The sequence below is a fragment of the Myripristis murdjan genome, chromosome 12, assembly GCF_902150065.1.
Source record: "Myripristis murdjan chromosome 12, fMyrMur1.1, whole genome shotgun sequence".
NCBI classification, from domain to species: domain Eukaryota; kingdom Metazoa; phylum Chordata; class Actinopteri; order Holocentriformes; family Holocentridae; genus Myripristis; species Myripristis murdjan.
Genome location: NC_043991.1, coordinates 23453543 through 23466351, shown reverse-complemented (window position 1 = coordinate 23466351; position 12809 = coordinate 23453543). Strand labels below are relative to the sequence as shown.

Below are 12809 nucleotides of genomic sequence, written 5' to 3'. Positions count from 1 at the left end.
ATCTGAGCACCCATTGGTGTGTGGGTCTTAAAATGAGGTGTGGTCAGGCGCATGTTGGCACATTGCTATCCTGGGGCAGGTTAAGGTGATTGTGCAACTGACCAACAAAACCCATGTCTGAAGTCAGTGCTGCAGTTTTCACTGTTATTTTAAGGGAGCATTATCAAGGTAGTGATGTGCGCCTTGATTTAAGTACCGACTTCTGTGAGTGCGCAAAGGCTGTAACATTTTGGTGACGTGGAAACACACATCACCTGTTCATGTGGTATAATTGTGCATATGAATCAGGCTTGGCGCTAAAGTAGCTGGAGTGGCACACTGAAATGGGAGGTGTGTTTAAAGGAGGAGGCCCAAGGCGAGATTTGCTATTTTGGTAAAATATAAATAAATAAATACACACATAAATAATTGTGATAAGAGCCCTGAGGACCATGTCTACTCTCAGTGCATCTCAGTTCTGCCATTCTTGCAGTCTTCCAGGTTGATGCCACCATGACTTTTCAGAGGAGACATTAAACAGTGTGAAGCAGAGGGAGTGATGGTAGAGCAGGACGACAGCACAGGGACCGGCTGGCAGAGGACTTGTAGTCATGGATTGCATTTTGTTTATTGTTACATTTATTACTTTTTAAGAAAAATAATCAATTATGAATTGCATGTCCACTTGATTTATTTAGATATTCAGTTATTATTTCTGACATAATGAATCATCATTGTGAATGTGAAATTACAACAGGGTCCTTAATCTTACACTTAAAAATTAATTAGGTAAAATATTAGTAATGGAAATTGTTATTAACATTCTTACATTCTTATTTATTTCCAAATGCCAAGATGACCTTGTCTCCTCCAATTCATGTCTCGTTACTTTTTAAAAGATTGCTGGAAAATTGGATTTTTCTGTTGCACTGATGAAATTGAATGGCATTCTTGCATGATCCTTTGCGCACTATTCAAGCTCACATTGCACTAAAGTTGCAATAACTCTACTATTGCATTCCTTTCATGATTTAAGAAACATCAGTTTGTATTATTCCTGGAAATTGGCAGTGCTTCTCAAATCATCAGGTCCATTTTTCTCAAGAAGTTCCAGTTCTATTTTTTTACTGATATTAGAAGTCTTGTGAAAAGCAAAGTGACAACTTTAGGATCCATGACGACACTTCTGCTGGAGGCATCAAGCCAGAACAATGTTTACGACGTCCTTGCCAGGTTAACAGACAGGTCTTAAAGGTAACACCTCATGCTGGCACAGACAGACAGACAAAGAAACAGGAGAAAGACAAACACACTTATAGGGCTGCACACCCACATGCACACATACGCGCTCATAAATATAATATTAATGCGGTCCACAGAGGGAAAACATTTACTTCACATGTTCAGGTCTCCTGCTGAGTTTTCCTTCCTGTGGCTGAGTCACAGAGAGGCCACCGAACCAACAGTAATTACTACATGAAAGGACTGCTCTTCATCCAGTCAAGGCTATTGATCACTTCAATGGGCTTTGTTACATCAGTGACTTCTGGCTAACTGACCCCAGTATGAGCAGAGGCCCTTCACTTTAATATGAAATCAATTACTCCAACACACGACACAGCTCTGTACTTCATTGTTCACTCACTCATTTATTCATTCAAGATTAACAAACACAGGCTATCTGCTGACTTGAGCTTCAGGCTTTACGTTTTTTTTTTTTTTTTTTTCATTCCCCTTGAGAAAATGTATTTTTTCATGCTAGAGGAGCCATCTCGGGAGGAAATGCCAGTGCCATAATGATGCCTTTCTATTCTTAAACCCGTCTATCTTTCATGGCAAAGGGACACGCCATGACACTGTGGTAAACTCAGCCACTAAAACAACATGCAGACAATTTATGCCGTAGATAGCGCATTTTTTTTTCCCTCTCACAAGCAAGTCCTGCCGCGTTTTCCCGTTACCTTCCCGTGCCTGAGGTCTAATGAGCACAATTAAACAACCAAGGCTGCAGGGGGCAGCGAGGTGCACCGTCACACTGAGATCTGACCCTCTTGAAAACCCTCAGCCGCAGCCTGAGATCCGGCCCCCTGATTACAAAGCCGGGCAGCTGCTCTTTAAAGGACTCCTTCAGTGGCTTTTCTCAAGACTGTTGTCTGTGTGCCTTTTGGGTACGAGTGCACCGTTTTCACTGGAAACAAAAGATAATTAGGTTTGTGTCATTTACACTCTATCCAAAAATGACATCACCCAAGTTAACAACGGTATAAAAATATTGTAAACACCCCAGGATAACTTTGTTCACCCCATTGGGCTGGGCCAGGCCAGCCTACATTGGGCTGGGTAAATATTGCTCTGTGTCTGGGTTTGTCTGCTGCAAACAACAGGCCACCACGGAGGATGTCATTATGGAAAGTGTGGCTGCGGCTAAGAGTTTGAGAAGAGGAACATCCCTGCTGTTGTGGTTTTACAGTATGGAAGAAGTACAGTGGCTCTGTTTTCAACGGCATATACAAAAGTAGCAGACGTAAGCCGACATACATGAGGTCACACACACACACACACGGACCCAGTCAGTGACAAAAAAACAAAGGAAGGAAATGTATGTGAACGTTCACATGCATACCACGTGCGGTTTCCTCTCAAGAACATAGCATGCATGTGAATGGCTGATGTAAACTGAAAAATAGTTATTTATGCCGTTGAGATTTCGAAGCTAAGCAGATCCTCTTACCGATGACCACATCAAAGGAGTCTTTCCCTCCCGTCCTCCTCCGTTTTGGAGCACGTCTGTACCATCTTTATAACCCCTCTTAAAGCCCTAAACGTGGGGCCTCAGGTAGGGTTTCCACTTCCTGGTTGTCACAGTCATGGATCATTAAAGAGCTCTCTCAGCAGGAAGGGAGCCGAGCCCCTCAGATCCTGTTAATGTTTGTGGGTCCTTAACACTGATGCTGTCACCGAGGCACATCTTGTCTACATTAGCATTAACTATTAACATTATCGAGGTCACTGTAATGACTGGCAGATGCGGCGCAGTGGCACCGGGATTCAAGCTGTTAATGAAGTGAAAAGCCACTGGCTAAGTCTTATGTAGGAGCTGTGTCAGTGCAAAAGGGTCAGTCTAGTTCAGGCGTGACAAACTCAATCACTGAAGGGGCCGTATTGAAAAAATCACAACCCATTTGAGGGTCAAACACAACCTATATGTACTGAGCGCTTTTGACCCAAAGTGGTCATTCTTTTGATCATACAGTTTGAACTTTAAAAGAACTTTACATTCCTCCCCAAATAAAACAAAACCAGGGTATCTAACACCAAACTGAACAGAGTGGAAAAAGACATGAAAAGAGCCCACTGCATCAGTCTTTTCTGGAAAGACTGAGTGCTAATAACTGATAACTGATATTTTGTTTTTACTCATACAAGCACAGTACTGGCACACAAACCCAACTAGACATAAACCTAATATTGTCATGCTCAACCATGCTCTCTCTCTCTCTCTCTCTCTCTCTCTCTCTCTCTCTCACTATATATACAGTACAGGCCAAAAGTTTGGACACACCTTCTCATTCAATGCGTTTTCTTTATTTTCATGACTATTTAAATTGTAGATTCTCACTGAAGGCATCAAAACTATGAATGAACACATGTGGAGTTATGTACTTAACAAAAAAAGGTGAAATAACTGAAAACATGTTTTATATTCTAGTTTCTTCAAAATAGCCACCCTTTGCTCTGATTACTGCTTTGCACACTCTTGGCATTCTCTCGATGAGCTTCAAGAGGTAGTCACCTGAAATGGTTTTCACTTCACAGGTGTGCCTTATCAGGGTTAATTCAATTCATATTATGGCAAGAACCAATCAGCTAACTAAAGAAAAACGAGTGGCCATCATTACTTTAAGAAATGAAGGTCAGTCAGTCCGGAAAATTGCAAAAACTTTAAATGTGTCCCCAAGTGGAGTCGCAAGTCTTGGAAGACCAAGAGTCACCACTGCTTCTGAGGACAAGTTCATCCGAGTCACCAGCCTCAGAAATCGCAAGTTAACAGCAGCTCAGATCAGAGACCAGATAAATGCCACACAGAGTTCGTTTTTCTTTAGTTAGCTGATTGGTTCTTGCCATAATATGAATTTTAACAGTTGTCCAATAGGGCTGTCGGTGTGTAGTAACCTGACTTCTGCACAACACAACTGATGGTCCCAACCCCATTGATAAAGCAAGAAATTCCACTAATTAACCCTGATAAGGCACACCTGTGAAGTGAAAACCATTTCAGGTGACTACCTCTTGAAGCTCATGGAGAGAATGCCAAGAGTGTGCAAAGCAGTAATCAGAGCAAAGGGTGGCTATTTTGAAGAAACTAGAATATAAAACATGTTTTCAGTTATTTCACCTTTTTTTTGTTAAGTACATAACTCCACATGTGTTCATTCATAGTGTTGATTCCTTCAGAATCTACAATGTAAATAGTCATGAAAATAAAGAAAACGCATTGAATGAGAAGGTGTGTCCAAACTTTTAGCCTGTACTGTATATAGATATAGATATAGAAATAGAAATAGAAATAGATAGATATTTCATATATATCTATATGAAATAGACTTATTTAGCCAGCTAATAAGGGTCTTGATCCAAGAGATCTGCTGGGCTGCTGATGAGCACATCAGGAGGAGGAAGAGACAGGCATGTTGTTTTCCACTGGAGATATTAAAGGAAAATCACAAGTCACCTTGCGGGCCAGATATAATTGGGCCTTGAGTTTGACTAGCTGGTTATGTGGGGTTTGGGCAAAATTTCTAGCAACCCTTCCATTTACAGTCACCCAAAGTTTCATTTTTTGTAAAGTGAAATCTAAACAAAGTCTTTATCATGAAAAATATACATTACCAAGCAATTCCTCAACTGTGAGAGTCGCTACATAGTGCTTGTCACAGGATGGTGTTTTTCAGTTTATAAAAGCCTGAATTTTTCAGCATCAAGGAGGACAAAGAAAACTCAAAATACCAGGGTGGAAAAGGGAAAGTAAATCTTGAGAAGTACAACAGAGAGTTTTAAGCAGTTTAAAAGAAGTGAGAAATGACAAATTTAGAAGATTGAGCATTGTTTGGCTGAGGATTGGAAAGAGGATATGTGAAGTTTAGCAGGGAGGGGGTCAAGCAGGCAAGCGCTTGGTTCAGCAGGGTGCACCAGTTTGGAGAGCATGTGTAATGAGGCAGTATCAAATTGAGTTAGAGGGTGCAGATCCGGATTAATTTCCAGAGCAGTGATAGAGAATGTGTGGGTGAACTGATTTGATAAGCTATTCTGAGTATCACCATGGACTAAGTCAATTTTTGGCATAAAAAAAAAAAAAAAAAAAAAAAAAAAAACTCAAGGAATTCATTTGCTGTTAAAAAAAAAAAAAAAAAAAAAAAAGCTTTACTGAGGGTAGTGATTCTAGATTAGATACACTGTCAAAAAGGATCCTGTGATTATCTTTCTTAAATTGGATAATCTTCAATTAGTAAGCAGTTTTGCTCTGATCTTCTACACACCTGCTCATGCACACTGTGAAAAAAGTACAATCATAGCAGTATTTTTCCTCATGTTTCATTAAATATTCATTAAACAGCACCATCAGATCTTTTCTTTCATCATGTAGCTTATCTGTTTATTGTAACTTCATTTTTTGTAATTGCAAGGCCACCATAAGCTGTGCCAGAGACTTTTTGATGTTGTTGCTCTACCTCGGTTGCTGACATGAGGAGGTAATTTATTTTCCCTCAGAGACTTGCATTCCTTTGAGGTTCAATATCAATATAATTACAATATAATCATAGAAACATTAACTGCAAGACAGCAAAGCCATCAGCAGTTGCTATATAAGAAAAGTGTATTGTTTAGAAATCTTGCCTCAAAAGGATTGCCTTAATCCTTAGAAATGGCACAATTAAACATGAGCTAATGTAGATATAAAACCTCAGCATCTACAAGGTTGAAATGATGAATCAGAGAGAAGGTTTTTCTTGGAATATATTGCCAGCTTCCCCAGAAATATTGCTGTTTAACTCAGGCTTTTGTGAAAACTTAAGCGTTTTTACTTGAAGTGATGAATTACACCATGAGATTTTTAGCCATTCAACTCTGGTTTTGTTAAACATTTACTCCCCAAGTAACAACTGAAGGTGCTTGATAGTTTATTGTCCTTTCATTACCACGTCTTAACAAATACCCGGTGCACAGGGTGACCGAGGAATGATACCAAATTGCTGACTGCAGTGTGGACAATTTCCAATATACATGCACTTTCTGTGTGCTCAGTGTTTATAATGATGGCACTCTCCAAACACACACATACACACATGATGGGTGCACTCTGGGTGCAAGATAGTCTCCCTTGCTCATCTGTACCCTGCCATTTCAGAGGTTAATCTTTACACATCTTGTAATATCATTGCCAATGTAATCTCTGGCCCAGGAGTGTGAGTGTGATGCTACATGGATCAGCTCAGGGAGATGCACTGCACCAGATACTGTATTTCCCCCATCGCCCTATTAATAGGCAGCAAGAGCGTTGTGGGATGGACCCTGAAGAAAAATGCTGATGCTCATCCTATTTAAAGCAGGGGGGAGCTGGCCTTTGGTGTCACATCACTGATCTATTGTTGTGGATGGGGCCAAGTGGGTCCATGGAGGCAGAGAGACGGTGTTCCTTCATAATGCTGCCACGTTTAATAACAGCTCAGCTCTGTCACCCAGGACCACCCGGGGGACCTATATAGCACCTCCTCGGCTGGCAGAGTTGCCGATACACATGACCGTGCAGAATCCTCCAACAAACACCTCAATGATATAGGCGTATTTCTCTCATAATAATCACATGGGGATGGAGTATTGCTGAGTTCAGGAGTCCTGCTCTCAAACCGGAAGACTTTGATAAGTTGTCAAGTCGGCACAAAGTAATCTGTACCATGCATGGGATGGCAAAATCTACCTATCTACTGCTGCATCGATGGGGCACAGGTTTTCTCTCCATATGAAATTAAGAGCGCAGGGAGTCAGCAACAAGTCCATACCTCAACAATGAGATTCTCAGTGGAGTGCTAAAACCAAAATCTTACGAGCATACTCAAAAAATGTGAAAAAGGTAGCACATCCCAAATTTTATAGCACAGGAAATGTGAGTATTTTGTCCCCCTTTGATTTGAAAATGTGGGATGTGCTGAATGTTTAATTCATACTGTATGTGGAGTGTCAGTGATGTCTCTGACAAGCCTTTTCTGCCTCTTCACAGGGAGCCATTTTCTTACCTGGAAACAGAGTTACAGAGCATCCAACCAGCGGGGATGAAGGTGGCAAATTTCTTTTCGAGGTCGTTCCAGGTAGGAAAAAAAGCAAAGAAACAAATCGCATTTGTCCACATGGAGGATGCCAACAACAACAGTGAACAGCAGTGTTGACTGGATGCTGACAGTAACAAAACAAAAAAAAAACACAATTATCATTTGTGTTGACTCACAAAGAGACAAATACTCCACAAGCAGTGGATAAAGAACTTTTTCTGCAGTGAAAGAAAAAATGAGTCTATTTTAATACAATTTTTTTTCACATTCTCATACTGCCATGGTAAAAATGAAACTGGCTTTGAACAAATTAAGGAGCAACAGAATTTCACTGAGGTCTTGAACTTAATGAGAACCACACATTTTACAGAACAGCCCTCAAGCTTTTAAACATGTTGCAGTCTCTGTCATCTGCAGTGATAATTATTTGGCCTGGCTGCAGTTTGCTGTGATTGTGTGCATGTAATGAATCACTCAATGTGATTCGGATGATTCTGTGGGCTTCACCTACATGAATGTGATGACGGATACCAAAAAAAAGCATGCAGCAAAAAAAAAAAAAAAAAAAAAAAAGAAAGAAAAGAAAAGAAAAGAAAAGCACTAAAAATGGAGGGGAAACAAAGGAGCTTCCCTCTGTTTCCCCTCTATTAAAGGGAGAGTAGAAGGGCCAGCCAGATGTTGTGAAGTTTGAATTACACTGAAGTTAGCATGCTTTGTCTCTTCCAGCCCCCTCACTTTTTCCACTGGGATGAACTCTTTGTCCCCGCTCACGTGAAGAGGCGCTCACTGTTACTGATTAAGTTTTATATTGGTTGTTTTGATGACACACCTTTTGACTTTCCTTTGAGAGTGCGGATGCTGTGGTGGCTCAGGCCGCCCTAACCCAAACACACTCCCCCTTGCACCAAGCCTGTAATGGAAAGAGGGCTGAGTAGCTAGACAGCACAAAGGAAAATTGGGGTATCTTCTCAAGCAGGGCAATGCAGCAAATAAGAGCCTCTGGAATTGACACGCACACACACACATTCACACACACACTGGGAAAAAAGAGACACAGCTGTTAAAGTCAGATGTGGTGGTGGAATGCATGACCAGCACCAATCGATCCATCTGAATCCCACTGCAAAACACCAGATGTATGCATTTCCACCTAAAACTGAGCATCAAAACATTTTCTCATCTTGTGAATGTCGGCCCCCTCTTGCTGAAATGAGTGGCAGAAACACACACACACCAAATACAGCCGCTTAGTAGCCATACTACTGAGATAAGGATTTAGAACACCCCATATAACTGCATCTGTATACACGCAATTTTGATCATATTTAAACAATGAATTAAGAAGACAATGATCCCGGCCTGGTCAATGTCTCACTATTGCATGGGAGGACTTTTATTCTGTAGATCATGGCCTCCATTGTGTCCCATTTCTCCCATTTCAAAAGACACCAAACAGCCCGTCAGACAAATTCTCTAAAACTGCTGTTTCTTGTTTTCCTTTAACGTTATTTTTTTGGCATTTCTGTTTTATCTGGTAGTGACAATAGAGAGAGAGACAGGGAAAGCGAGGGAGAGAGAGGGGAAGACATGCAGCAAAGGACTCTGGTTTCATAGGACGCGCTCTACCTGTTGAGGCACCGGGGCACCCCTAAAGCTGCTGTCTCACCACGCTTGCAGTACTATAGGTTGACACAGGGAGCTGATGTAGCTTATGGTGTAGTATAAGGGCAGTAAAGTACTGACTGTGCATCAGGGGGGCAGCAAATCAAAGATAGAAGGGTCACCCAAAATGAAGCAGGTCAGGGAGAAGGGAATGTACTATTTAATTATCCGTTGAATGTTTTCTTGTATTTCCAGCCAAACATCCAGTATCAGCTCTCTAAAACTCTGCACTATAAATCTGACAAACATAAAAATTTGGCTATATGCAGTCTAGGCACATTTGGATCAGCATCCACAATGCCATGGATGGTGCCTGAGCATGGAAGAGACTTTTTTTTTGTGTCCCTTGCCTCTGTAAGTGCCAATTTCATGCACTATTTGAGCAAAATAAACATCTTACTTTTACATTTAATTACATCCAAGCTCTCATTTTTGATTTGTGTTTGCCCTTTTTAGACCCTCTTTTCTTCCTTATCCCAGCTGGATAAGCTTCCTTATCTGTAAAGGTGGTGTTTTGATCCACTTCCCAGACTGTCTGTAAAAACTGTCTGTCTCAGCCTGAGGAGGCGGTGTTGTAGGTGAACCAAAGGTCTGATGTAGCAGGTGCCTCGGCTGTAGATGCCTGATTCTATAAGGAAGGCCGTGCGTAGTGCTTTAATCTGCTTCCCTTGTAAAGATCTCCTGTGGTCAGCGTGGCCTGGTCAAACCAAGGCTTCGAGAGAAATGTGAAGCCTGCTATGCATAATTTAGAGTTTTGCCACATGAATCTTAATGAAGAGGACAAAGTTTAAAGTAAAACATGCAGCCTATCTTTCTGCAAGGATAGGTCAGGGCTGAATGTGATTGGCATTTGAATCTCTCTTACTTTCTGTTTTTGTTCCACTCTGACAAAACATTGTTCTGCAGTCTTTTGTGCCCCAGAAAGCTGTGTACAGTCTATCAAAAGGTCTGAAGAAATCGAAGGGTCAGGTTTACCAGCTTGTGACCTTTACACAGATTTTGAAATCTGATCAGCATCACCGATTTCATGGCATGTATGAGGAATGTTTAGCTGATTCTGCCTGGTTTTGATGCTCTTCATATTCATTCATATTACTGAGGACAAAGCTCTTCTATTTTCACATTATCTTATCCATGCACATACTTTACTCTACCAGTGTTTGTTTCTCATGCATTAGCATTCATTTCCATGTTACTTCATATCATTTTTAAATTATGGTACTTATTACTGAAGGTAAACAAAAATATAAATGCATGAGAAAAACAGGATGTGACTAAAATCAGACTGTGCCACCTGAGATGTGATTCAATGACACTTTGACAGGACACGTGGCTGGTAACAGACAGATTGGCATGACTGCCATGTGAGAGTTTGGGAGACACGACATGAGCCATGTGGATCTGAAAGCTGTCCGAGGTATCAATCATGTGTCATATGCACTGCAGCGTCTGGCTCGATAAAGCTACTGTGCACACCGTTGTTTCAATATCAGACGAGAGGGCTAAAAAGGGAAGTTTCAGAGGTAAAACTATTTATTCTTTTTTGTTTTTTTCCACGCGAAAAACACCGAATTACACTTGCAAATACCTCTGCATAAAAATAGCTGGGGTGACAATGAGTTTCTTTCCTCCAGTGCCATGTTCACACAACTCAGTGAACTGTTGCTAGGGAAAAGATACAGGGCTGAGATTCATCTGTTAGGGAAATGAAACTGGGTTGGTTGTGGTGTGCAGAAATGAACACCTGGGGTAGAGTGTTACATCATTCAAATGGCATGTTGCTGTATTTCAGTTTTGTTGATATTATTCTTTCAGGCTTGGAGATGAAACAGGTAGAAACATTTATCTTCTTACTGGGATTTTGAAACACGCACACATACGCTCAACATAAACAAAACATACAGTTGCATGTACTCACAAATATTCATTATTCATTATCCCTACCCTGAACTATGACCAGCCCACCACCTCAGCAACGGTCTAAGAAGCAGCTTAGCTGAAAAATGCAAACAAAAACTGTGTAGTTTTCCATTCGCCACTAAAATAATAATAAAATAATATGGAACCTTTTATGCAAGAAATGCAGCTCAGAATACAGAAACTGCATGTACTGAGTGCTTCATACTGTGTATAAACAGACTATTTTAACAAATTACAATACATTGATTCCATAAAACCAAGTTCACACAGGGAAAAAATTAAATTCAATAACTTAGATGGAAAAGAAAACCCACTTGGTAAAAAGTTAAAAAGTTCAAATGCAACATTAAAAAAGTGCAGAGGTGCATAAACACATTGATACAATGGTGTGTGTGTATTTCTCTCTACCCTCTGTTTCACTTCTGAATGTGAAAAATAAGAATAAAGTGTAACTATTTTTAGACTAACTCTGTAGTTCATATTTTAAGCTACGCTGCCTAAGATTTGCCAAAAAATAAGTAAATAAATAAATAAATAACATGCGTCTCACTGAGTCATTCCTCCATTAGGGAAGGCTGAGCTGACGTGACCATTGAATTTCAGTTCCTCCTTCTCCAGACAGGGCGTAGACATTGTGAAACAGCATGTTATATTGGAAGACGTGAGAACCAAAAACGATGTCAACAGAGAGTGTTCGGTATAACAGAATAATATTCCACTGAATAAGGAACCACAGGGCGATCACATGCACTTTCTTCTTTATATAATGCGCTGACAGATTTTCATCTTCTCTGACATGTGAATCCTGTGGGACTGCACCACAGCAGCTGGAGTGAAAATTCATATAGAGGATACAGAGGATACATGTTTGAAATCCCAGTGATGCTGTTTTCTCTGCCTGCTACAGCAGAGCCACCAGGTACAAGTGGCAGGGATAACACGATTTCCACAGTAACCAGGTTTTCTCCCCGGCTGCCAGATTCCACCTCACATTTTTATGTCATATTTTGTATTGTCATGGCCACATCATTATCTTTATCTGATTGGTAGGTTTGATGCAATCGGTGGTTGTGTTTCCATCTGCAAAGGTTAAAGATCAAAGATATCCACGGCATTTTGGCCACTATAGTACAGCATGCCAGGATTTCTTTCTGTTTTCATTTTATCTCTGATGGATTAGCATGTATGAGGTAATATGTTGTTGTAGTTGCCAGCTGACACTCAGCTGGAACAAGTCTTTGCATACTATTTTGTTAGTTAAATTTTTCCTCTCAACTGCCAAAAATCATTCGTTATTCTGTCTGTGTTTTTGAAAGCAAGGTCATCATTGACTGTCGGCGTAGAAAGCTTTTTATTATGTGCAAAATTTTCACAGCTTTGTTTTCATAGTGTTAGTGGGCTCTTGAGAGAGCGCAGTACTTGTGGGATGTTTGTGTATTGTTTTGGAAAAAAGCAGCAGCGTTAAATCATTTGTACCTTTGTGATAAAAAAAAAAATAAAATACAGAGCTCAACCTCACACAATGTAGTTATAGAGCACAGGACCTTTTTTTATTCCTATTTTACTGGCGGAATAATAATGCAAAAAACAAGACATCAGTGCAAAATGAAAAGTTAGTGTGAATATTGCCTTTGTACACTTTGTACTTACACTGTGCCGTGGCTCCCGTTTACATCCATTATGTTCAATGGGGATTTTTTTTTTTTTTTATGTGCTTTGTACTTTGCAGATAGGCCTAAGGTTTAACCAAAATATCAAAATGCACATGCAAACCCATGCATATGTGTGTGTGGTTGGGTCTGTGTACCTGTGTGTGCCCAGACATGATGAATTCATTGATGTGGTACTGACCAGCCTGTCGGTGATAACCACACCAGTCAGGTGTGAGTTACCGCTCTATCTCCCAACTGTAAGATGAAATCA

At 40.5% G+C, this 12809-nt stretch overlaps 1 protein-coding gene across 1 annotated transcript in view; it reads left to right on the top strand.

Moving 5' to 3' along the window:
• arhgap24 (Rho GTPase activating protein 24) overlaps window positions 1-12809 on the top strand; it is an 80874-nt gene that overhangs the window by 23410 nt on the left and 44655 nt on the right. The window contains exon 3 of the mRNA XM_030064912.1: window positions 7256-7343. Within this exon, the coding sequence (XP_029920772.1) occupies window positions 7256-7343 (88 nt within the window). The remainder of the gene's footprint in view (window positions 1-7255; window positions 7344-12809) is intronic.